We start from the raw sequence: 27,068 nt of genomic DNA, 5'->3' as shown, positions 1-27,068 counted from the left end.
CAAGTAAAAAGGGTGTGGATAAAAAAAATAAAGCCAGGGATGATGCCAAAATATGAGCACTGCAAAGACCTATATGTACTTGTGTGGGTGGGGGACACATTTGGCTCTGGTTAACAGTCTACACAAAAAGAGAACGATGTCACAAAATAATTGCAGCTGCTTAGGAAAAAACTGTATTTTCTTGACATAGAGAATAGAAGTTTTTCCACAGGGTTTTTCTGAAGAAGGTACTATATAATTTAATAAGTGGTGTCGGCAGCACTCTTACTATGCACAATAGTTTCATGGCTGATTCTTACTGGGAACCTGAATGAAGGAGATGGCACTATACCAAAGATTACCTAATAAAATATGGAGTGGGTCAATGCGCAAGTGAAAACTTGGGAAGGGTTAGGATCAGAGAAGGCAATGGCACCCCACTCCAGTACTCTTGCCTGGAAAATCCCATGGGTGGAGGAGCCTGGTAGCCTGCAGTCCATGGGGTCGCTAAGAGTCGGGCACGACTGAGCGACTTCACTTTCACTTTTCACTTTCATGCATTGGAGAAGGAAATGGCAACCCACTCCAGTGTTCTTGCCTGGAGAATCCCATGGACGGGGGAGCCTGGTGGGCTGCCATCTATGGGGTCGCACAGAGTCGGACACGACTGAAGTGACTTGGCAGCAGCAGCAGGATCTTACCGTAGGTGCAAGCTAACACACACAGTTCACAGAGGCTGGTAGGAGACACAAGGATGCTGGGTCAAAAACAAAGCACAACTTATTTCCTCCAAGCAATAATCGTAGACTGAATATCAGCATTCGTGCTCATTCTAGGAGCCCCAGCTCCCACAGGGCCATACAGGGAGATACAGGCAACCTACACGTGCCAGGTTGTATTACAAGAAACGAACCCCAAGCTTCAGGAAACTGAGTCTTTGATGATAGGCAAGGAGCATATAGTCCTTTTGTCCCAGAGGGTAACATTACCTTTATTCTATGGGTCAGTAAACAAACTTCTCTCTTTCAGAGCTCTTTGTTATACCAATGTCATTGGAAAGATGAGCCTATTGAGAAGGCTAGAGCACAGGGACACAGTGCCTCATAGGACATCCAGAAATGTGAGGGACTCTGGAGAATTACCCCCTACAGCTGTATCCTGCATTCCAAGTTGTAGTCTAACTTTCTCGGGCTTGATGTCTCTAAACTAAAGGGAGAAATGGATGGATTCTGCTTCATTGGATCCTTATGCATCTTAACATGTGGCATTCTTATCAGATTCTAGCCACTGAGTACAATGCTAAACAAAATAAGTATGATCTCCTGTCTTTGTAGAACAGAGAGAAAATACAAATATAGTTTATGTGGTTTTCCATAAGTTCTTCCTAAATGTTCTGTCAACAAGGATTTCTTGGTGATAAACTTTGTTAGAGCATTTTTAGGTTCACAGAAAAGTTGGGCAGAAGGTACTCGGATTTCCCAGAATACCTACACCCAGCTTCTGCTGCTGCTGCTGCTGCTAAGTCGCTTCAGTCGTGTCCGACTCTGTGCGACCCCATAGATGGCAGTCCACCAGGCTCCCCCGTCCATGGGATTCTCCAGGCAAGAACACTGGAGTGGGTTGCCATTTCCTTCTCCAATGCACGAAAGTGAAAAGTCAAAGTGAAATCGCTCAGTCATGTCCGACTCTTAGCGACCCCATGGACTGCAGCCCACCAGGCTCCTCCACCCATGGGATTTTCCAGGCAAGAGTACTGGAGTGGGGTGCCATTGCCTTAAGAAACATACCACATACTCCTGGCCTACCCATTACCAACATCCTCCATCAGAGTTTGCTACCATTTGTTATAACTGATGAACCTCCAATAACATATTGTTCTCATTCAGAGCTCATATTTTACAGTAGGGTTCATTCTTGGTGTTGTATACTCTTACAGGCTTTGAATAAATACGTAAAACAAAAATTTTCATAGGTATTGGTGATAATCAATTTGATAATCTACATATCACAAATAATAAATCTTCACATTTTTGTATTTCCAGAAAAATACAGACTCAAGGGCTCATGACACCTGGGAGACCTAATGAGTGTGTACAAATTATTCAACACTCATCATCTCCAATCTACCCATGGGCAGAAGGTAAGTTTTCCTTAAAAAGTGGTCTTACATGATATAGAGGTCTTACAGATATAGAGAACAAACTTGTGGACACAGCAGGGGAAGGAGAGGGTGGGCCGAGAGAGTAGCATGGAAACACAGGTTACCATATATAAAACACATAGCTAGAGGGAAGTTGTGGGGTTTCCCTGGTGGCTCAATGGTAAAGAATCCGCCTGCCAATGCAAGAGACATGGGTTCAAGTCCGGGTCAGGAAGATCCCCTGGAGAAGGAAATGGCAACTAACTCCACTATTCTCTCCTGGAAATCACATGGACAGAGGAGCCTGATGGGCTACAATCCATGGGGTCGCAAAAGAGTCGGACATGACTTAGCGACTAACAACACCAAAAGTGGAAAGTTGCTGTATAACACAGGGAGCTCAACCTGGTGCTCAGTGACAACCTAGAGGGGTGGGAAAGGGTGCGGGTGGGAGGGAGCTTCAGGAGTGAGGGAACGTGTATACTTATGGCTAATTCACATTGTTGTATGGCAAAAACCAACACAACATTGTAAAGTAATTATTCTCCAATTTTAAAAAAAGTAGCCTTAAATCCTCCAGTGGTTACACGACCACAGCCCTCATATTTTTCTCCTTGAGCATGGCACTTGCAATGCTTCTGGAGTATCTGTCTACCTCATGTTTGGGTTGGGACTCGGACATGACGGAAAACTTTGTGTTTGTTGAAAAGGTAAAATGGCTTCTCTGACACGGTTGGTTTCTTCAGGGCCTGCCTCCTCCCAGACTTGAGGAGAGCTCTGTACTTTCTGTGTCTTCACTGAATGTTCCTTGTCCTACTTGGTATAGTCATGCTACCAACTTTTTCTGACAAAATACTGATCGGAGACTGACCTTTGTTTAATTAGCGCCCAGTCAGTTCCAATCTGCAAATAACAATTGCTAATGTAGGCCTGATTTAGCCTGCAGGCCAAGCAGACGCTGATGCTTGAATTCCATTACCTAACCCTCCAGGCCTGCCCCTCACAGTGTTTTGAAGAACCAACCTTCTTTTCAATATTTTTGCTCTTTCTTACCTCCCTCAAAAAAACCTGTCATTTCCTGCTAGTACAGTGGCCTCCCTGGCTTAACCCGATGGCAATGGATATAGAAGCAGACTCAGCAATGCCAACTGGATGAGTGTCTAAACTGGGGTTTGAGAGAGCTGCCTATTCAAGTAAAAAATTAGAGACGAAAAAGACCTGTTAAATAATCCAACCCCCCTCCCCCTGTAGCTGGTGCCAGAGCATTCCTGTGCTGAAAGCTTAGCCCGGGCCAGCTCTAAATGACTTTAACAATGTGCCTTCTCATACTCTATTTGGAAGATGGGGCTGTCTCTTCAATTTTTCTTTTTTCTTTCAGTAGGTTTTTTGACTAGAATTTCATTGGACCACCATTATTCCATTTTCCTTTTACTGTTTTGGTTCAGCTACAGCAAACTTGTGAAATAAGCTGTTTTCAAAGGGTTGATATACATGTACTGGCAACATTTGAAGTACTTTATTAACCTGGTCACTCTAGCAATGCCTATATTTAGGGTCATGGGATGCAGAGGGAGAAGACACACCTGGGCTTTGGAGGGTGATGTACCTGGGTTAGAACCAGAGTTCTGCTTATTGGAGGGTGTACTATTGTCATTATTTTTGTTGTTTTCATTGATTATCATTTATTAAATTCTTCCTGTGAACCAGGCACTATGGTGTGCACGGTCCAAAAGTGCCGCCAGCAAACTTGTGAAATTGGTACTGTCATCTCCATTTTTCAATTTAAAGTTTAAGAATGAAGAGTAGAAGTTCTGGGGTTAAATTATCTGTTTAAAATGCCAGCTCTGGGACTTCTTCAGTGGTCCAGTGGTTAAGATGCTGTGCTTCGACTGCAGAGACTGCAGGTTTAATCCCTGCTCAGGGAACTAAGATCTCCCATGCCACATGGCCAAAAAGTAAAATAAATAAATAGGGCCCCGATTTAAAATATAAAATAAAATGCCAGTTTGATTGCTTGGGTGACCTTGGGCCTTTTACTTTACCTCTCTGAGTCCAGTTTCTCTGTCTATAAAATGGGGGTAATAGTGGCGCCTGTATCCTGGATTATTTTGAGGAATAAATATAAGTAAATGTGAATTGATCACATAAGTGCTGGGCACAGAGCAAGCCTATTAATGTAACCAATGTTGATGAGAAATTAAGATGTAGACATTTGTTCAAAGGCACATATCATCCTAGTTTATACCCAGTCAGTTTCACTCCAAAGCCCATCCAAATTGTTAACCATTAGAATACACGGATTTGGTCAGGATTGTTAACCTCCCTGGGGCTCAGTTTTTCTCATAGGTGAAATATAACTGGGATAATATAAGATCTTTTGTGTAATCAGTGTGAGGATTAAAATGTAAGAATGTAGGTAAAGACACTATTACAGAGCCTGTCCCAGAACTGGGGATCAACTAATGATAGTGATTCCTCTGTATCTCTGTATCTGTATATATACTCCGTATATATCTGTGTGTATATCTATGTATGCCTATGAATACCTGTGTAGCCAATGGCGTTCTCTCTTAAAAGTTTCTCATGATACTGGAACTTCAAAATGGTTCAGATTGAATTTTTGGAAATTTACTTTCATTTGAAAGAAGAATTGGGGCTTCCCTGCTGGCTCATACGGTAAAAAAAATCTGCCTGCAATGCAGGAGACCTGGGTTTAAACTCTGGGTCGGAAAGATCCCCTGGAGAAGGGAATGGCTACCCACTCCACTATTCTTGTCTGGAGAGTCCCATGGACAGAGGAGCCTGTTGGGCTATAGTCTCTGGGGTCACAAAGAACGGGACACAGTTAAGCAACTAAGACTCTTTTCTCTCTACACTAGATAATTAAAAACAGTTTTCTTCCTAATACAGTTTTATTTTATATTTTTAACATTCCAATGGTTTTAAGGATATCTTTTTTTATATATTTAAAAAGTTTATCACATGTTTCAAAAGTCCCCAAATACTTTTTCTCTCATAAATATATATTGACCATAATTCCAAGTTTTATATCATAGAGGGAAGAGAAGAGACAAACAGTTACAACCTAGCAGGAAATGTGATGATAGGTTTTTTGCTGTTATGCCTTTCTCTCTCTCTCTCTTTTTTTCTGGTGTGTGTGTGGGAAAGGGTGTGATGTCATTTTGTCTCCACCCCCTGTGAGTAAGCCCACGGCACAGCTAAGTACAGCCGGCCGCCTCTGTCACCAGGAGACAGTCCACTTAAATGCAGCTCCAGGGTTGCGGGACCCCCACCAGAATCACTACCCGTGTGAGGTGGCAAATGCAACATGCTCTCCAGCTTGGGGTGTCTACTTCTCTGTGGAAGTATTGCACTAGCTCTGGGAAATGCACAGAAATTGCCAAAAGGCAAGTAGCTCTGATGTTTTGTGTTTTCAAAATGATGTTTGAGATACTAGCTTTTAAATGTTGAGATTAAATGTGATCTGCTTTGACAGATGGGGGGATTTGAGTTCTTCTCAGACAGTCACAGTTCAAATGTGAAGAGAAGTAGCTTAAACTTTTGCTTTTCTCTCCCCCTCTTCTGCTATGTACTTTTCAGTTGCATCTCTTTATTGCAAAAAATGCAAACCAACTTCTTTCTGGCTTTAGCCGTGTTCACGGTAGCTTGAATGGTACAGTTGCCAATTACAGTACTTGTATATTGAATTGTATTGTATAGATGGGTATTGTAGTCTGTTGAAAAGACTTGTTTGGTGTTTTTATCCCTCAGAGACTAAACCAGTACTCGCTGAATGTTTGAAAGAAGCTAGTTGGAAACTAGAATCATTTTGTGTAAACCTCACACATACCTGTTAGCTTGGAGGCTAAAGGATTCTAGGCAGGGCACACCAGTGAAGGACAGTCATGAGCTACGATGTAGACACTTTTTCTCTGGTAGAGTTTGGAATAGGGTTTGATCCATTGGACATGACATCCCCCCTTTCCCTGGCTAAATTGTTCTCATTTTAGTGTTGGTATTCTATTTACAAATGTCATCAGAAGAAAAGGAAAATGTCTTAAATAGACATTAAAAACTACCTCTTGAGCCCATCACCACCAAAAGCAAAGGTTGCCTCTCTCCTGTCTTTGAACATAAATGTTGTTCTTTTTTTTTTTCTTTTTGTTCCTTTGCGGAGGCACTTCTCTAAGCCAACTCCAAGTCTGTGAAAACTTTTTATGGTTGCAGACTGCTGTAGTCAGCAGGATTAGGAAAAACAGGCTGGAATTTATCATACAGTTATGATGGAAAATATCAGAGACAATGCAGCTATGGGCTTGTCAAAACCCTGCTGTGCTCAGAGTTGGAAAGAGAGGTTGTTCAGGTCAGAATATCCAAAGATCCTGCTAGGTCCTCCCTCTGGCTGGTTTGCTCCCAGACCATCTTGTCCCAAGTGAAAATCATTCTCTCTTCAGTGTGTTAAGTGAAACTTGAATCCAGAGTGTGAAGGCTGAAGGGTTTGGCTTGTTGATATTTCACATGATGATGTAAAAAGCAATAAAAAAGGCTGAGTAAACCTTCTCGACTCTAAGATAATTCTGCAAAAATAAATAATAAAAGAATTAAGATGAAAATATACACTATTAGATATTTTTCTTCCATCAAGTTTTGTTTCTAGATCATTGTGAAAAGTGTTTAAATAAGTCAATCAGGAGCCTCAAGCATTCAGAATTAATTATTCCTACTGCTAAGATAGTTAACAAGGACTCACCATCTGAGAAAAGTCTGCAGATTTTCTCAGGCTTAATACCTACAGATGCTTTTATTTTACCTTGTACTTACTGTGTAGGGGTGATAGCCATGATTTTGTGACTGCAGACTTTTGCAAATTCCAAATGCTTTAATTTTCATGTTGCAATCACTAGATACAAATCTCTTGACACAATCTTCCTTTATTTGTTATGGTAAAAAGAAAATTGTTAAAAATAGCCACAAGATAAATGTCTTGCCCATTGTACTTTAATCTGAAGAATTTTCATCCAGGTTTATTTCATAATTAAAAAAAATCCATAGACTAGTAATTTGAAAAAACTATCAAATTAATATAAAATAAATGGCAAGTCTCCTTGTCACTAATGCTATGTTTTGTCTTTATCACCGAAGCTGCTGAGGGTCTTTCATTTAGAGGAAGTCACCTCTCTCAAACTGCATTCCCGGAATAGGAGTATTGTCCTCAGAAGGGGTTTGGGGCAGGCATCTGCTCCCCATCAGTAACTTGGGGACCATTCATGCTTTTTCTGTTCTGAGGGAGTCACAGCAGATTTTAGAACTTGACAGGTTCTGAAAATTTCTCTGTGAGGAAAACTGTCCCACTTTTTCAACTGATTGTTTCCCAAACTCATTTGACTAAGAATCTTTCTTCTAGTGGAATAGTTATAATATTTTGTCAGGGGCTTAACTTTCACATTTGAGGAAGAACAGAACTAAATAAGAAAAAAAGATAATTTTTTTTCCTTTTCTTTTTGCCTTCCTATTTTAAAGTTAATTAAATATCATTTGTCATTTATGAAGAGGATAGAATTTTGAAGCTAGAAAAGATGACAGTGATCACCTAGGCTAGGGTTCCCAGATATTTGGATTCGTGGACTTGTAAAAATAAATATATATTTTAAATATCAGGATTTTATTATAATGGACATACTTGAAAGCTAGCCATTTTCAACAGATTTATAAAAGAAATGATTTTATACAAATAAGCCCATTGTTTTTATTTTTTTCATTTCACTACAGACTGATGAAAGCTTCATCATAGGCCAATAATTGGGAACCACGGACCAGTATAACCATTTTATAAATGAAGATACCCAAAGGCAGGGAGATTTAGTAGTTTTCCCACACTGATAGCAGAAACAGAACCGGATCCCAGGTTCCTGACTGAGAAATCTATGTTTGGCCCTGTTTCGCTCCAGATTTTAGGAGCTATATTCTGCAATGGAAATGTGAATGCTGTCCTTCCCTTGAGTAAGAGGGTTTCTTATAAAGATTTTAAACATTATCTTAATCTTCACATGTGTAGAACATGTCTGCTGGGTGTGTGTGTGGGGGGGCATATAGTTGATAAATATAGCTGGCTATTTATAGGAAAAAACTATTTTTTAAATAAGAGATCACTTGTTACATGACTTAGGCCTATTTACATACATAACCACATTCTTTGTTATAGAAAATAAGATACTGGAAGAATATTTCTTACTTTTTGAAAACTTAAAATAAAGTTGGAGACTATTATTAATGGAGTAGGAAAATGGCAACCCATTCCAGTGTTCTTTCCTGGAAAATTCTATGGGCAGAGGAGCCTGGCAGGCTACAGTCCATGGGGTAGTAAAAAGCCGGACACAGCTGAGCATACATACTTACATACATTATTAGCAGACCTCTTCTCCTCTCTACCCCTTGATGACTATGTTCTTTGGCAAATCATTTATTTACCTTTGCTAAGCATGTCTTATCACCTGTAAAATGGGATTAATGATAACTATCTTACAGTATTTTAGGAATCAATGAGCTAAGAGTTGCAAAACTTTCAGTAAAGGGTCTGCCATATAACAGGCATTCAAAAAATTGTCTATTGGGTTGCATAAAAGTAGATCAATACTGAAAAAAATACACACACCAAATAATATGTGCTCTGTGACCAAAGTGACACACATCTGGAAGGGTAGCAAATGTTCTTGGTGAAAGGTGGGGCAAGGGAGTTGTGTTGCTCTGCAAGGCAATGAGAGAAGGACTCTACTGTTTTTCAGCCTGGACTTCCTCAACCCAATGTTTGATTGTCAAGTTCAAACATTGCTTTTCTCTATGGAAAGCTGCACCTTCACCTTAGGATCAACTTTTCTGTGGGGACTGGGGAAGCCTCACACAACCTCCAGGAAAGATCCTCCTGAACTTGTGTTTCAGGAGGAGGTTTAGACCGTAACACCCAGGCCTTGAAGAAGAATTCCCACATTGTTTGACACCCTTGAAAGCCCCTGTGTTGCAGATACCTCTAGGATACTTTATTCTTGGCACCATAAAACTTTTCTTTTCCCCCTGGCATACAGGCAAAAATAAAAACCACAGAGAACAATATGCAATGATGGGAGCCAAGAAAAGCTTATAATGGGACATGTGAGGCTTGACATACCTCTTTGCAGAAACTCCTGTGTTTGGAAGATTGCAATCAGTCAGAAGGCAAAGACTACTACTTCTAGCTAACTTGATCAGTCCTCTTGACACAGGTGTGAGGAAAACCAGAGAGGAACATTTCAGATACACATGTGATCACATGGTCCAAGGGTGTGAGGTCATGACTTGGGTGTGACTCTTGGCTCATGCAAAGGGAAGAAAGAGGCAGCCCTTGGTCTCAGGTTCTTACCCAATAAGATAGATATCTCTGACTCCAAGGTGAAAAAAATCAGGGCAGATGATGATAATAATAACTCTCACAGCTATCAACAACTCATCTCTGTTATTGTAGATAACATTATTTGAGCTCATATCGTTTGTGGTAATTTATGGCTACGTTTTTTTTAATGTGGAAAACTAACTAAAAGCTTGATGTTTCCCTATACAGCAGGTACTTTATTACTCTCAGTTTACAGAGCATAAAATTTTGTCTCAGAGTGTTTGCCCAAAGTCACTCGGCAAGCAAGTGGCAGACTGTGTCTTTAATTTCTATGTAACATCAGCTTCCTGTTCTACATAAAGATGTGTTCATTTGTTCAAGTAACAAACTGTATTCCATGTATATGCAAAGCACTGAGGTAGGAAGACAGGGCATGATACCTGTCTTCCTAATCAGCTGAAGGAGAAGACAGGGATGTAAAAGAATAATTATGCTACAGAGAGAGCATCCTCTGATTTGGCTGAAGCACAAAGAAACTTGAAAATAACCAGGAAGGACCCAGTCCAGACTGGAGGGGCCAAACATTATGAGAAGATAAGGCACCTAAGCAGAAAGCTGGAAGATAACATATGTTGGGGCAAGGAGGAGAATAGTGGAGGGGTAGCTGCATGGCCAGAGCCTAGGCCACCCCCAGGGGCCACAACTCAGCAGGGATTAATACTCAGAGGGGAAGCCAAGACTAAGTTGACTTAGGACACGACTGTGTTTTCCTTCTCTCTGTCTGTCTTGACTCCCCAAGATCGATTACAAAGCAGAAGTGGCAGGTTGTCTTTGGAGAAGAGGGTCTTATGTCTTATTCTAAATTTTCCCAACTACTCACTTGAGGTAACAGCTCTCACTTTCCAAGGAGCTCTCCCAACCTCACTTTGATGAAACAAGAATGTGTCACTCCAATGACTCAGTCCATTTCTGCAGAGGGTCCTTGATACCTGTAAGGACCCAGGGAGGGTCTTTTCCATCTTAGAACAGGGAATTTTGGAGGAGAATGATGTGCAAAGGCAAGGAATTCTGGTGGATGGATTCTGCTTTTATCAGAGTAGTATACATTTATGTATTGGAGAAGGCAATGGCACCCCACTCCAGTACTCTTGTCTGGAAAATCCCATGGATGGAGGAGCCTAGTAGGTTGCAGTCCATGGGGTCGCTAAGAGTCGGACATGACTGAGCGACTTCACTTTCACTTTTCACTTTCATGCACTGGAGAAGGAAATGGCAACCCACTCCAGTGTTCTTGCCTGGAGAATCCCAGGGACGGGGGAGCCTGGTGGGCTGCAGTCTATGGGGTCGCACAGAGTCGGACACGACTGAAGTGACTTAGCGGCATGTATTGGTGAGACTCTATTAAAGAGTACATTGGAAAAATATAGTTCTGCTAGAAGAAAACAAGTTTGAAAATAACAGGGGGATTATTTTAGCATCTTCCACAATTCTGAAGTTTCTTGGCAGTTGTATTGATTTGTTTGTCTGTTCAAGCGCTGCCTACTAGGTAAAACGGATTGAGATCCAGCCCCTGTGATAAAAGAAACTTGTATTTGAAATGTAAAAATTGATCAAGTATAATTTTTCTTTGATGATAAGAGTATCATGTTGAGAATCCAGTGCTTAAAAATAAGGTTCCTCTCGGCTTCAGGGCTTCCCAGGTGATGCAGTGGTATAGAATCTGCCTGCCGATGCAGGAGATGTGGGTTCGATCCCTGGGTTGGGAAGATACCCTGGAGGAGGAAATGACAACCTACTCCTGTATTCTTGCTGGAGAATCCCAGGAACAAATGAGCCTGGCGGGCTACAGTCCATTGGGTCCCAAAGAGTCGGACACAACTGAGCACGCATACTATGCATGCTGCTAATTACACATTCACTAGTTTTGTTTTATAGACTGCTATATCAGGCTATAAAATACTAACTAGGAATTTTAGTCTCTCTCTGTCTGTCAAAAGTTAATGAGGTACAGGGTAGTACTTGAGAATAGACAAATTCTTTAATAATTGTATTATAGAAAAGACAGTTAAATGCTTTTAAAGGTTAATGTGAGCTAAGACAAAAGTGAGGTGTCTAATGAAGGGAGGGCCATTAGGAAATGTGACAAACTATTCTGCATCGTCATCCTCAGAAAGACTTCCCTTTTGCCTGATTTGCTGATTGTGATTTATAAAAGCAAGTATAAAAGAAAGGGAGGATACTGAAAGCAAACAGATGAACTTAATAAAACTGATCTAAAAATAAATGTAAAATTTAAAAATTAACAGGATAATCTAATGAGACATTACTAGAATAATAAAAAAAAATAGTATCAGCCAAAGAATGAGCATGCTAAAATAAAAAAAACAATGTTTTAAATACATATTCTATTAGAATCCCATTTAAAGAATATGATAACAACCATGTTACTGTGTATCAGGCATGCTGTTTAACGCTCAGTGTTTATATACACAGTCTCATTTTATCCTCACACCTGTGAAATATATTATTCCCATTTCACAGATTAGGAACTAAACCTAAAGAGAATGTTAGTTATTGATTATCGCACAATAAATTACTACAAACTTAGCAGCTTAAAACATCACACATCTAAAACAATTTTTATTTATTTATTTATTTATGGCTGTGCTGGGTCTTCATTGCTGCAGGGGCTTTTCTCTAGGTGTGAGGAGCAAGGGTTACTCTCAAGTTGCAGTGTGTGGGATTCTCATTGCAATGGCTTCTTTTGCTACAGAGCATGGACTCGAGGGCAGTAGTTGCTAATACTGAAAAGTTGCTGCATGTGGGCTCAGTAATTGTGGCTCCCAAGCTTCAGAGTCCAGGCGTAGTAGCTCAGCCGCATATGGGATCTTCCCGGACCCGGGATCAAAGCTGTCTCCTGCATTGGCAGGCTGATTTTTTTTTTTACCACTGAACCACCAGGGAAGCCCCATCACACATTTTTGTTTCACAGTGTCTGTGGGTTAGGAGTCTGAGTCTGGCTTAGCTGGGTCCTCCCTTCAAAATCTTTCACAGGATTGCAACAAAGGTGTCAGCCAAGCTCAGGTCTCATCTAAAGGCTCAACTGCAAAAGGATTAACTTTCAAGTTCTTGTGGCTATTGGTAGAATTCAGTTCTCTGAGGATCATTGGTTTGAGGACCTCATTTCCATACTGACTGTTGGCCACAGGTTACCTCTGACCTTTGCCACATGGGCTTCTCTGTAATGGCTGTTGCTTCATCAAGGTGTACAATCCCAGATGTGTCTGCAGGCAGGATGTAGATTACAATCCTATGCAGCTTAATCATGGAGGCAGCAGCCCACCTTTGCTATATTCTAAAGGATAGAGGCAGCTTCCTGGTGCTGTCACACAAGACCATTACAGAGTAACAGGAGATGGGAATTATTGGGGGTTATGTTAGAGTCTACCTATCACAAAATAGCCAATGACTGCTTGAAGTCACACAGCTAGTAAATGATACGGTGGAACAATGAATATGCTCTGCTTAGTGGCTCAGTTGTGTCTGATTCTTTGCGACCCCATGGACTATAGCCCACCAGGCTCCTCTGCCAATGGGGATTCTCCAGGCAAGGATACTAAGTGGGTTGCCATGCCCTCCTCCAGAGGATCTTCCCATCCCAGGGATAGAACTAGGGTCTTCTGCATTGCAGGCGGATTCTTTACCAGCTGAGCTACCAGAGAAGCCAATGAATACAGGGAATCTAACTGCAGAAAATAACACTGGTTTGAGCATTAACACCCCATCTACTTTTCACAGAGTTCAGTCTTTAGTGGCAAATGCCCAGCAGGCAAACTGCCAATTTGTCTGCCTCTATGGTTGGAGTTGTAGGGAATCTCTGAGAACTGAGATAAATATCTTACTAGTCAAAGACTCAAGGTAACTATTCAACACTCAATATGGACCATGTTTTCTATATACAAGAGACCAGTTAGTGCCTAGATTCCTCAAGTGTGGCCAGTCCCATGAAGAGCAGTATGCAAAGTAAATGTCCCCCAGATAGAAGCTTTGCTTTCCTTATAAGACTCAGATGCCATCATCCCTTAAAAAGAGAAAACATAAGACAAAATGAAAATTTTCTTTGACAAAACGTACAGATATTCAGCAATTAATACTTACGAAGTTGAAACAGTCTTCATAAAATGTACTTCTGAAACATCACTGAGTGGCTTTTCTAGTAAATGGAGGAGTTGTTATAAGGTCGAATGAAACTTTTGTTTGGAGGATGAAAGTATACTCTGGCAGTGGATGAGATGGAGACAACTGGATAAACTAAAATAGCTTCTTTCAGATCCTTTTTGGTATGAATAAAACAATTCTTCCATATGTGCTAGGAAACAAAACACAAAATGTAGGTTATGCACAAAATATATTCTTAGCATGGCACCCAGACTATGTAGAATGTTAATACTAGAATACCCTGTTGAGTAGGGCTTCCCCTGTAGCTCAGTCAATAAAGAATCTGCCTGCAGTGCAGAAGACCTGGGTTCGATCTGAGTTGGGAAGATCCCCTGGAGAAGGAAATGGCAACCCACTCCAGTATCTTTGCCTGGAAAATCTCATGGACAGAGGAGCCTGGTGGGCTGCAGTCCATGGGGTCACAAAGGGTCGGGCATGACTGAGCGACTAACACTTACTTACTCTGTTGAGTATTTCCATAGTCCACAGTCTCTTCTTGTGTTGAGATGGTCCCAAAGTCCTGGGAGGTACATGATAAGACAGGCAAACTTCAAGGTCTCAGCCTTCTTTGTAAAAGTTCTGTGGACAGTAAGACTGAATCAGGACTTACTCCACTGCTCATAATTTTAGCTTATGTTCCCCACCAAGAACCTTCCACAGTGAGATTTTGATGCTGGATTGTAGTTTCCCTGCTCTAACAAAAGCCTGACTTACATTTTCAGTGATTTCAGTAGACATTTGGGAGCCTTAAAGCTAGCCTGAGATTTTTAGACCTCTTTGAAGAATTCTGAAAAGGAGGTGGGAGATGTGATGCCTTCACAGAAGTTTCTTATTGTTCTCCAATCAAGGACTATACATCTAAAGCCCATACACTAGAAAATCAGACCAAATCACCCACTCCAAGGATCTTTTGGTCAGATTAGAGTTAACTGAAGGGAAAAATGAGGTCTAATTTAAGCTTCACCTATGATACAGAAACTCAGTATTTTCTTTTAGAATATATTTAGCTATTAGTATAACTATGATAGCATCTTTCCTCAGCAGTTGTAAACTTGCATATTATAATAACAAAAATATCAGTATTATTCTGCTCCCCTACTCAATTACAATTTAATTGTCATGGGGTGGGAAAGAGAAAAAAATTCTTCAGGTGATTTTAATGTAGCCAGAGTTGAGGACCACTGTCTACAGGTTTTGAAAATCTGTATGTGTGAGTGATAAATCTTTCTGGATGAGTGTAGGATAAAATTTAAAAGTTGCAAGTGAATTATTTTGTTATTTAAGTTGTAACTCCAACTTAAGGGCAATTTTTATCTTGTGCTACTTTGTTCCTGGATTTTGAAGCATTATTTGGAAAAATTTTAAAACTTCCTTTTCAGGCCAAATAAGAAAATGTTTAAAATTAAGGTTAACATTTGTTTTTGGTGTTAGATCATAAGTTCAAATGTCTACTTTTACAAAATCTCAGGGCTAGCTCTGAGAAGCTACGGTTGACTACATTTTTCAGGACTGGACTTACATTTGTTTATTCTGTCATTCAGTTAACTTTAAAAAAATCATCACATTAGGATTATTGGCATATACGCACAGTGGAATACTACTCAACCATTAAAAGGATGAACTTTTGCCATCTGCAGCAACATGGACCAACTTAGAGGACATTATACTAAGTGAAATAAGTCAGACAAAGACAAACACTAGATAATATTTATGTGTAAAATCTAAAAAATACAAAAAACTAGTGAATATCACAAAAAAGAAGCAGACTTATACACAGAGAACAGACTAGTGGTTACCAGTAGGAAGAGGGGGAGGAGTGTATTTAAATATGTAAGTGAATATTTTTATTTAAAAAATGACATTAAAAAGAAATAACATTTTAAAAAGGAAACAAAACAATTATCATATTAGGATTATAAGAATGATTTAGATGTTTCGTGCCTTCAGGAGTTTGAAATTAGTTCTAATTGAAATACAAGTTGGCCACACAAAGGTAATTTTCTTTTATATGAACCTGTTAGTGTCTTAATTCTTTTTCCTTACATAACAGCCAAACTTGCAGAAGTTAAGCTATCCCACTGTGTTGCCATGTACTTGTTTTAAGTGATATGTATGCACATAAAGAAGAAAAAATGAATTCATATAATATATTAAGGATAACAAAGTACCCTATGATTCCAGTCAATGCAAAATATGAGTTAAGACAACATTCAGTAAACAGAGTATGTGAATTGCCTTTGGATATTGTTCCTTGAATTTTGCATGTAACCATGGGCTTCCCTGGTGGCTCAGACAGTAAAGAATCTACCTGAAATGCAGGAAACCCAGGTTTGATCTCTGGGATGGGACAATTCTCTGGAGAAGGGAATAGTTACCACTTCAGTAGGAGCCTGGACGGCTGCGGTCCATGGTGTCAGACATGACTGAGCCACTAAAACTTCTCCTTTTCATATGCATTCCAGCTCATCTTCTTCCTGCTTTATGTTAAGGATAATTTATGAGCACATAGGATGACTTATAATCTGAAACACAAGTGTGTTACTCTGTGTCTCTAATAAAATGAGAGATCTCTCTGAGTGGAGAATGAACCCCTGCTAGCACGAAGCAGGGGTTACATCGCTTCCGACAAGATGCCAAAGTGGAATTTCAGATTCACTTCCTCCTTAAATGACATCCTTTGATTTTTTTTCCAATCTGTTAGCGGATAAGAAAACGTTCTGGTTTTCCAAGGGTCCTGCTGAGAGTCTGCTGGGTACACGTGTGTGGGTGTGCAAGCCCTAACAGGCCTTTCTTCTCTGAGAGAGGCAGATTCTGTCATTGAAGGAGGGGATTGGGGCGCCTGCCAAAGTCGTGCTGGCAGAGAGCTCTGGAATCCAGGCCTGTTACAGATATGCCGGCAAGGGATTCAGGGCAGAGTTTCCTTCTCCTTTCACTTTCCCAGATGGAGTTAAAGCATCTCGAGCCAGTAAGTTTGGGATCAGGTATCAGATGATCTGAAGAACGGCCCCTCCCTTCCTTTTGTGGCTCGTCCTCTTCAAATACTCCAACAATCCTGCTATCGCAGAGTGATTTTCTAATTACTCATTCTCTTACTAGAATTAGGAGGAAAGCAATGCTGGCCATGTTCTGCCTTTGAGGTTTACCCTAAACTGTAGTTTCATTATGAACTGGGAGGATTAATATTGGGAAATAGTGATAGGGTCTATCAAAATCCAGGAGTCACTGTGGGCCTGGTGAGTGACTTGACCTCTCTGAACATCAGAGCTGCTTCCCTGAAAAAAGGGAATAATAAAAATAACAGTTCTCTTTTTAGCTTCCACTACTAAATAATACTAGGGTGACTTTAATGGATTTTTTGGGAATATTTATTTTTTATTGGAATATAATCGCTTTACAGTATTGTGTTAGTTTTTGCTGTACAACATCGTGAATCAGCCCAATGAATACATATATCCCCTCCCTCTTGAGTCCCCTCCCGCCAACCCCACCCCACTCCTCTCAGTTGTCACAGAACACTGAGCTGAGTTCCCTGTGCTGTACACTAGCTTCCCGCTAGCTAGCTATTTTACACAGGGTAGTGTGTATATATCAATGCTACTTTCTCAATTTGTCCCACCTTCTCCCTCTCCTCGTCCCCTGAGTCCACAGTCTGTTCTCTACATCTGCACCGCTATTCCTGCCCTGCAAATAGGTTCATCAGTACCATTTTTCTAGATTTTTGGTAGTAATTTTCTTAAGAGGGAATGTGGATGACCAGCCACAATTTTGGAAACTCTTCACCTGCCCTGGCAGCCAGAGAAAGATCTAGATGCTCTTTTCTCCTGGACATTTCCTGAAAGTAGGCTGAGCTGAAAGAAGGCTTTGTTGCTGGAGGTCAGAGTCTCATGTGTCGGCCTGTCAGGTATCAGCCTCACAGTGACTAGGGCCTGAAGACCAGAGTTATGGCACTGTGGATTTTTAAAATACAATTCTTGTCATCAGCAGCTCCTGTTCTCTTGTTCAGCTCTCCCACAGCAGGGTAGAAACTTTCACTCAGAAATTTACCTTTTATTGTGAAAGATTTGGGAGTATGGATCATGGTCTCTGGTCATTTTTCCTCCATGTATGTTTGGGATGTGGTTCTGTGTAATTTGACTTTCCTGTGAACACCTGGCCTGTTTGGTTGATTCTTAGGTATGGGTTGGTCTGATGTGGTGACTGATCAGTCCCCTCAAGAGACTCTCTTTTTTTTCCTCCCCTCCCTCTTTTTGTTCTTAATCTTCCTTTCCATTCAGCCTCCTTCTCCCTCTGTTCCCTTTGGAATTTCCTCCTTTCCTCTTTCCGCCTTCTCTCAACACCAGAAGAATCCTCAGAACATTCTCCGGGCTTCCACCCCCACCTTCCACCACTGGCCGCTTTGGCCCTAGTCCTTACCTCACAGCTGACTCTTCTGTTGGAATTCAGCAGGAATCATCCCTTTGGAAGACAGTGCACACTTTGTATTTTTTTTCAAGGAAGGAATGGATGTTTCTGTGTCATACTGAATGTTCCACTTGACTACAAATATCATGGTTTCCTGCTCATTTATCTTGGCATCAGCAAATTTGCAAAAAGCACAAATTTACATTAATTTGATAACCTCTATGCATATCAGTTCTCAAGGCAAGAATACTGAAGTGGTTTGCCATTCCCTTCTCCAGTGGACCACATTCTGTCAGACCTCTCCACCATGACTTGCCTGTCTTGGGTGGCCCCACAGGGCATGGCTTAGTTTCATTGAGTTAGACAAAACTGTGGTCCTAGTGTGATTAGATTGACTAGTTTTCTGTGATTATGGCAGAAAGTGAAGAGGAACTCAAAAGCCTCTTGATGAAAGTGAAAGAGGAGAGTGAAAAAGTTGGCTTAAAGCTCAACATTCAGAAAATGAAGATCATGGAATCTGGTCCCATCATTTCATGGCAAATAGATGGGGAAACAGTGTCAGACTTTATTTTTTGGGGCTCCAAAATCAGTGCAGGTGGTGACTGCAGCCATGAAATTAAAAGACACTTATTCCTTGGAAGGAAAGTTATGACCAACCCAGATAGCATATTCAAAAGCAGAGACATTACTTTGCCAACAAAGGTCCATCTAGTCAAGGCTATGGTTTTTCCAGTGGTCATGTATGGATGTGAGAGTTGGACTGTGAAGAAGGCTGAGTGCCGAAGAATTGATGCTTTTGAACTGTGGTGTTGGAGATGACTCTTGAGAGTCCCTTGGACTGCAAGGAGATCCAACCAGTGCATTCTAAAGGAGATCAGCCCTGGGATTTCTTTGGAAGGAATGATGCTAAAGCTGAAACTCCAGTACTTTGGCCACCTCATGCGAAGAGTTGACTCATTGGAAAAGACTCTGATGCTGGGAGGGATTGGGGGCAGGAGGAAAAGGGGATGACAGAGGATGAGATGGCTGGATGGGGTCACTGACTTGATGGACGTGAGTCTGAGTGAACTCTGGGAGTTGGTGATGGACAGGGAGGCCTGGCGTGCTGCGATTCATGGTGTCACAAAGAGTTGGACACGACTGAGCGACTGAACTGAACTGAACTGATGCATATCAGATTGGACAAACCATATTATGTCTTAATACCACATATGTGTGTGCTAAGACACTTCAATCGTACTCAACTCTTTGTGACCCCACAGAGTGTAGCCCGCCAGGATCCTCTGTCCATGGGATTCTCCAGGCAAGAACACTGCAGTGGGTTGCCATGCCCTTCTGCAGGGGATCTTCCTGACCCAGGGATTGAACCTGGGTTCAATTGCAATGACTGAACCTGGTCAGTTGCAGTGACCAGGCTTCTCATTGTGTTGGCTTATCTTATTGCTGAGCATGGACTCTAGGGCATGCAGGCTTCAGTAGTTGTGGCTCTTGGGCTCTAGAACACAGTCTCAATAGTTGTGGCACATGGGCTTAGTTGCTCTGCAGCATGTGAGATATTCCCACCCCAGGGATCAAACTCATGTCTCCTGCACTGGCAGGCAGATTCTTTACCACTGAGCCACCAGGGAAGCCCTTAAATGGTTTTGATTATGGTATAAGTTAGTATGTCCCTTTACGTGTGGCAATAACATATGCTTGATAAATGCCAGATATCATAGTGTTATTTTGTAAGGTAACTTTTTTATTTGTTCCTTATTTTTGTTCTAGGATAGCTATTGGTATCTGATATATTCAAGAACTTTGCAGAGAACTTTGCCTTTTCCAGGGGGTTGAGTTGGATCTGCAGTTCAAATGCCATGTTTCTCTTCATTTGACTGGTAGCCAGTATTGCCATGAAACCAAGTTTCTGTGTCAACTGTTCCCATGAAATAGGATCCTCTAATTGACAATTGGACTACAGTTGTGGCATTTCATATCATTTCCACATACCAGTCTCCCTCTTTGATCTCGATTTCTCTCTATTTTCTTTGCTGTACTTAACAGATGACTTCCAAATTTTCATCTCACTCTTTTTAGCCCTCCCATTTTCTGCTTTCATGTCTTCTTCAATGTTCCCATCCTTGTGCTTAGAACACCTTCCACTATCTCTGCCATAGAAACTATATATTCTCTTGGCTTTTAGACATTTTTGGCCATGATCCACAAAAATCAGATCAGATCAGTCGCTCAGTCGTGTCCGACTCTTTGTGACACCATGAATCGCAGCACGCCAGGCCTCCCTGTCCATCACCAACTCCCGGAGTTCACTCAGACTCACGTCCATCGAGTCAGTGATGCCATCTAGCCATCTCATCCTCTGTCGTCCCCTTCTCCTCCTGCCCCCAATCCCTCCCAGCATCAGAGTCTTTTCCAATGAGTCAACTCTTCGCATGAGGTGGCCAAAGTACTGGAGTTTCAGCTTTAGCATCATTCCTTCCACAGTAATAATGATCCACAATATAAACTTAGGTGTTGCTGCTTACACAGGTATGTGCCATGCTACACTGTGTGCCTGTTCTCCTTGTAATACAAATCAAAAATAAATATGAAATAAGATAAAGTCCTAGAATGGACTAAATTTGGTGTGATTCACCATTGATTTTCTTATTGATTGACATATTGGTATGTGTGGTTTATGGTCTTGCTCTTATACAGAACAACCTTGTTGCAAAACTCTTCATAGACAGCATTTCACTGTTTTTCCTATCCTGTTTGGGGAACGGTAACTTGAATTTAAAATACTGATTTTACAACAAAATCACCAGAATAACTAATAAAAATATCCTTGAATCGCCTAAAAAAGTAACAATATTTCATATTCTAGTCAAAATTCTTTCTCCACATACTCTTGGCAAGAAATCCCACTTTCAAAATTTTTCACCAATGTGTCAGTGCTTTCTCAAATACTTTCAGGTGCCTTTCTTAGCTGTTTACAAGGAAGACCATTTAGTTTTAGAAGACCCTAAATTTGTCAGGTGAATTGCATTATATAACACTTGCTCTCAATCATCCATTCAATCCAAGCATCTGTTTTCACTTGTGTGAGAAAATTAAGACAAGTATTTACTGTAGTGTTTTCCAGAGTCATCATAACCCATGGCTCACATGTCATCTGTAAGGTTTTTGTGGTATCCCAGAAACATCCATTTCAAACATTCCTTTTCATGGCCAGAGGTTCACAGGCCACAAAGGAACCACAGATATTAACACTAAGTAAACTTCCTGTAAGTTATGTTATCAAACAATTTCAGTGGAATTCAGGGATAAGCATTTAGTGGAGTCAAGATCCTTTTAGGGATGTCTCTTTGTAGGGACTTTGTTATTATTTTTTAGTGAAAAATATATTATTTTATTATTTCCGTCTGTGCTGGGTCTTCATTGCTGCACTTGGGCTTTCTCTAGCTGTGGTGCACAGGCTTCTCATTGTGGCAGCTTCTCTTGTTGCCGAGCACAGGCTCTAGGTGCTCTGGCTCAGTAGTTGTGGCTTCCGGGTTCTAAAGCAACAGCTCTAGAGCACAGGCTTAGTTGCTCCATGGCATGTGGGATATTTCCAGACTGGGGATTAAGTCTGCGTCCCCTGCATTGGCAGATGGAGTCTTAATCTGTGGACCAGCAGGGAAGTCTGGGACTTTCTTATTTTGTGAGGATGTTTGTTTCTTTAAAGAAGGGAGAAACAGGTACCACCATTTATCTGCTTTTATCTAAAGTCTCTCTCCCACCTATCCTTCTTCCTTATGGTACTTGCATCCTACATCCATCCACAAGGCCTGGTTGTGGAAGATGATTAGATGGGAATCGGAAAAGAAGCCTCTAAGTTTTGTTTTATTGAGTTACAGCTGTTAGACAAACCTGGAGATGATCATTCTCCAACTGTATCGAGGAGCTAGGAATCACTGAGTACAGTGGTCCTTAAGTTTGAGCAAGCATCAGAATCATCTTGCTAAAGCTCAGCCTACTGGGCCCATCCAGAGTTTCTAATTCTAGACCTGAGGTTGGGTGGTCCAGAGAACTTGCACTTCCACGAGCTCCCAAGTGATTTTGGTGCTATTGTTCCTGGGGCCACGTTTTGCAAACCACTGACTCAGTGAATCTGTTAAGTATGCAGAGTTCTACGTCCCCATCCCTCCCCTTGTTCCCTCCACCCTCACTATAGTCATCCCAAATTCCAATTTAGTAATCTGATAATCTGTATGTTAAATACTATCACTGATGATTCCAATGAGATTAACTGTGTAGGGAGAAATAATACTGATTGGTTTATATAACTAGTACCAAGCACTGGGGCACTAATTCAAAGAAAGTGGTTAAGAGGAAATTGGCTACCTTCCTATAATTCTATAAATTTGAAAAATCTGTGCTTTTTATTTGCTCAGCATATAAGAGATTCTGAGTTATAATTACCTAACCTCATAAGAGATTCTGTGTTATAACTACCTAACCCAGCTGTTCCCGTATGATGCATGACTGCACAAAATGTTTAGCTTGAGACAGGGAGAGCTGTAGTTATTGTGATGAAATTCTGTTTGCCTTTATACTTAGAAACCATTCTTTGCATAGCAAGCTGGAGCATGAACAGCATTCACCATTAATTAAGCTTGTTTAGTGGCAAGTAATGTTTAAATCTGGGACTGGAAAGTTTGGGTGACATTATGAGATATTAGTGAGAGTCATTCTGTTTGTGTAAATGTATGTTAAAGTTAATGCCTAATATTAGCCTGAAGCGTCTGTTAAGTGTAACCCAAACTCAAAAAGCCCACTATAAAGTATGAACAGTTTACTTCACCAGGTCAGTTAAGAAAAAGACAATTGTGAAACTAAAGGTGAATTTGATACTTCACGTAAAAGTGCTCTGTTATTCTGACTTACATAAACTGTTAACTTGCCAGCCTTTTAGTCAGTATTGGGCATCAGCCTTTTGTTGAACATGAGCTGTGACATTTATATTTGGCAGCCAGCTGAAAACATTGTGTACATAGCTTGCAAGTTAAGAGTTCTTTTTCTTAGCTCCAGGAGTCCTTAAAAGTCTTCAAGTTGTACATACAGTAGCACACTTGTGGATTTGGACAATTTGGGAGGAGAGGTATTAGTTTTTAAATATTGAAATTCCAAAAAAAGTCTAAGAGCCAATGAAAGTTCAGAACCATCTGTCTAGACAGATGCCTTTCACTGAGTTAGATTTAGGGTGCATCGAGTGGCTGGAAGGATCACCACTATATTGATAAAACATGCAAAAAGGTCTTTGAGATGGTCCATGAAAAATCTCAAATTTCATAACTAAAGATGTTAACATACAATTTATTTTATGTAATTGATTTTGATATGTTGTTTAGTCACTAGGTCATGTCTGACTCTTTGCCACCCCATGAACTGCAGCATACCAGGCTTGCCTGTCCTTTACCATCTCCCAGAGCTTGCTCAAACTCATGTCCATTGAGTCAGTGATGCCATCCAACCATCTCATCCTCTATCATTTCCTTCTCTTGCCCTCAATCTTTCCCAGCATCAGGGTCATTTCCAATGAGTCAGCTCTTCGCATCAGGTGACCAAAGTATTGGAGCTTCAGCTTCAGCATCAGTCTTTCCAATGAATATTCAGAGTTGATTTCCTTTAGGATTGACTGGTTTGATACGGTACAAAAAAAAAAAATTAAACATAGAAGTATAGGATCCAAGATGACCTTTACCTTCTGTATTTGCCCCTTATAGAATCCCCTCACACATGGAATCCTTGCTGGCCTACAAGTATGGAAAAACCCAAATGAACTTTTTGGCCAACCCAATATATCCCTAAATTCCCCCAGGAGCAAATGGGCCTCCTGGGACAAACCTGGATCAGGCCAGGCTCTCATTTCCTTACCTTTGATTTCATGCTGAAGTTTATGCTGTAGCATTCTTAATGTAATTATATCTTCAGATTAGGCCTTTGTGAAATTTCTTAAGTTATACAGGAAAAAAAATCATTTTATAAACACCTAATGTATAATAGGTAGAATAAAGATATAAAGAGAAAAATGGTTATAGTTGTTAAATTTATATTTTAGCAAAAGAAACAGATAACTAAACAGGATAATACAATGTAATAAAGGCTGTAACAGAGGAATGAATACAGCTGCATTTGGGCATAGAGAAAAAGGGGATTCATTTTGCTTGGAAGAATTAGAGAGACTTTGAACAGGCTCTTCTCTGCCATTTGAAAAATTTTTATGGCATTTCCAGAAGTGTTAATTTTTTAAAAAATACTTCAAGTGGGGAATTTCTTTACATGGGCTATCTGTGGAGGGCAAGCAAATTTTTCTAACCCCAAACCAGAATGCATGGTAAATATAAAGATATTTTTGAAGAAACAGATGGTATAGTCACGAACTAGGACAATCCCAGAATACTCAAGATGTTCTAACTATATCTTGCCTACAGTGTACTTCATTAATGGAGAAGGCAATGCCACCCCACTCCAGTACTCTTGCCTGGAAAATCCCATGGACGGAGGAGCCTGGTAGGCTGCAGTCCATGGGGCTGCTAAGAGTCGGACACGACTGAGCGACTTCACTTTCACTTTCCACTTTCATGCACTGGAGAAGGAAATGGCAACCCACTCCAGTGTTCTTGCCTGGAGAATCCCAGGGACAGAGAAGCCTGGTGGGCTGCCGTCTATGTGGCTGCACAGAGTCGGACACAACTGAAGCGACTTAGCAGCAGCAGCAGCAGTAGCAGCAGCAGTACTTCTTTAATGGCTGCTGTTAGGACTTTAAGGTGAATGCATTTGCTCCCTTGAAAAATACCATTGTTTATAAAACGATTACAAAGAAAAATCGCTGGCACTTATTGCCAGTTACTAAGACCTTACTAGCAAAGCATTCAACAAAAACACAAAATTGCATAGGCAGTTTCCATCCAGTTGACTAATTCCTTGGCCAGTTAATATCTGGGTTACTTGGGTTACTTGGATGATACAGGTCGCAGGGGACAGGCTCATCCCCTAGTCCCAGACCAAACTCCTTTCTAGATCCTGAGTCGTCTTCTAATATGTATCATCATTCAGGGAATCACAAGGCCCCATGTGATCTCCCGCTTTCATGCAGATTCAAGGCACTATGGACTTGACCTTCCCAAAGCACTCATGATAGCTGCCAAGGAAGGGCTGTTTGAGCAGTAAAAACAGCTCATTTCCTACCACTCCTTTATCCACTCTCCATTAACACATCTAATTAAGCAAGAAAAATATTCAGACTTTTGAAGCAAGTTCTATTTGTAGAGGATCCTGTGGACAAAAAAAAAGTCAAGAGAAGGCAAAAAACTGAATTAGATCTGAAATCATCATCCAAACAGGCAGCATCTACTAAAAAAATCATGACTGTGACTTGCTATCAACCACTTCAGAATCCTTGTCCCAGTATGTCTGTGAAGTGTGGGACCCCTTCATCTTCACCAGCCCTCTCCTCCAAGGAAGCTGTGGGGCTCCCTCCTTAAGTGAGTTTGCTTCTCAGACTTATTCATTACAAGTGGGAACGTATTGATTCTAGGTTCAGTTTTATCTTGTTTGCAAAAGTTTTGTTTTATTTCAGTTTAATAAAATAAGGAAGTAACTTCCAGTGATGAAAGGCTTTTATCTACATTCAAATGTAAACATTTTTGACTTTCTAAATGTCCTTATTTCTCTTTTTCCTTAGGCATTGTAATGGCACCAGTATTCTTTAGGAAACTTCCTATACTGTTATTAATATGCCTGGTTATTAAATAATCTTTAGATCAATACATTAAAAATGACTAACTTATCAAACAGAAGAAATTTTTTGTCCAGACTGCAAAAAAATGCTTGTCATGTCTTACAGAGATTGGGTCACAAAGCACATTTAGGACAGGTTTGATGTTCCAGAGTACCCCTCTCTTGGGATACCTGTTTTTCCTCTCTGCACCCTAAAGTTAAATGTTACTGATTTTAACATTGTGTTGCATGTGGTAGTTTTCTATCAGAACAGATCAGATCAGATCAGTCACTCAGTCGTCTCTGACTCTTTGCGACCCCATGAATCGCAGCACGCCAGGCCTCCCTGTCCATCACCATCTCCTGGAGTTCACCCAGACTCACGTCCATCGAGTCAGTGATGCCATCCAGCCATCTCATCCTCTGTCGTCCCCTTCTCCTCTTGCCCCCAGTCCCTCCCAGCATCAGAGTCTTTTCCAATGAGTCAACTCTTCGCATGAGGTGGCCAAAGTACTGGAGTTTCAGCTTTAGCATCATTCCTTCCACAGAAATCCCAGGGCTGATCTCCTTCAGAATGGACTGGTTGGATCTCCTTGCAGTCCAAGGGACTCTCAAGAGTCTTCTCCAACACCACAGTTCAAAAGCATCAATTCTTCGGTGCTCAGCCTTCTTCACAGTCCAACTCTCACATCCATACATGACCACAGGAAAAACCATAGCCTTGACTAGACGAACCTTTGTTGGAAAAGTAATGTCTCTGCTTTTGAATATGCTATCTAGGTTGGTCATAACTTTCCTTCCAAGGAGTAAGTGTCTTTTAATTTCATGGCTGCAGTCACCATCTGTAGTGATTTTAGAGCCCAGAAAAATAAAGTCTGACACTGTTTCCACTGTTTCCCCATCTATTTCCCATGAAGTGATAGGACTGGATGCCATGATCTTCATTTTCTGAATGTTGAGCTTTAAGCCAACTTTTTCACTCTCCACTTTCACTTTCATCAAGAGGCTTTTGAGTTCCTCTTCACTTTCTGCCATAAGGGTGGTGTCATCTGCATATTTCAGGTTGTTGATATTTCTCCCGGCAATCTTGATTCCAGCTTGTGTTTCTTCCAGCCCAGCGTTTCTCATGATGTACTCTGCATAGAAGTTAAATAAGCAGAGTGACAATAGACAGCCTTGACGTACTCCTTTTCCTCTTTGGAACCAGTCTGTTGTTCCATGTCCAGT

The 27,068-nt window shown here is 40.9% G+C and overlaps 1 protein-coding gene and 1 long non-coding RNA gene across 52 annotated transcripts in view; one reads left to right on the top strand and one right to left on the bottom strand.

Moving 5' to 3' along the window:
- The first annotated feature begins 5,328 nt into the window (after positions 1-5,328).
- The window catches only part of LOC102400543 (ABI family member 3 binding protein), a 295,359-nt gene continuing 273,619 nt past the window's right edge, over positions 5,329-27,068 (top strand). For 43 of the 50 annotated variants that reach the window (XM_044941166.2, XM_044941140.2, XM_044941123.2 and 40 more), the window contains exon 1: positions 5,329-5,526. In XM_044941166.2, the coding sequence (XP_044797101.2) occupies positions 5,448-5,526 (79 nt within the window). In that variant the 5' untranslated portion in view covers positions 5,329-5,447. The remainder of the gene's footprint in view (positions 5,527-27,068) is intronic. The other 7 variants (XM_044941181.2, XM_045165305.1, XM_044941161.2 and 4 more) reach the window with 1 other exon arrangement.
- Positions 13,433-14,512, bottom strand: LOC123333208. 2 transcript variants are annotated; one of them, XR_006550405.1, is made up of 4 exons: positions 14,415-14,512; positions 14,159-14,279; positions 13,641-13,851; positions 13,433-13,563 (listed from the first exon to the last, which is right to left on the bottom strand). It is a non-coding gene; the product is annotated as an uncharacterized LOC123333208 (long non-coding RNA). The 2 variants fall into 2 exon arrangements; XR_006550406.1 differs by having other exon boundaries at positions 14,163-14,279.

The sequence above is a fragment of the Bubalus bubalis genome, chromosome 1, assembly GCF_019923935.1.
Source record: "Bubalus bubalis isolate 160015118507 breed Murrah chromosome 1, NDDB_SH_1, whole genome shotgun sequence".
Lineage (NCBI taxonomy): Eukaryota > Metazoa > Chordata > Mammalia > Artiodactyla > Bovidae > Bubalus > Bubalus bubalis.
This window is presented reverse-complemented; position numbering and strand designations above follow the sequence as displayed.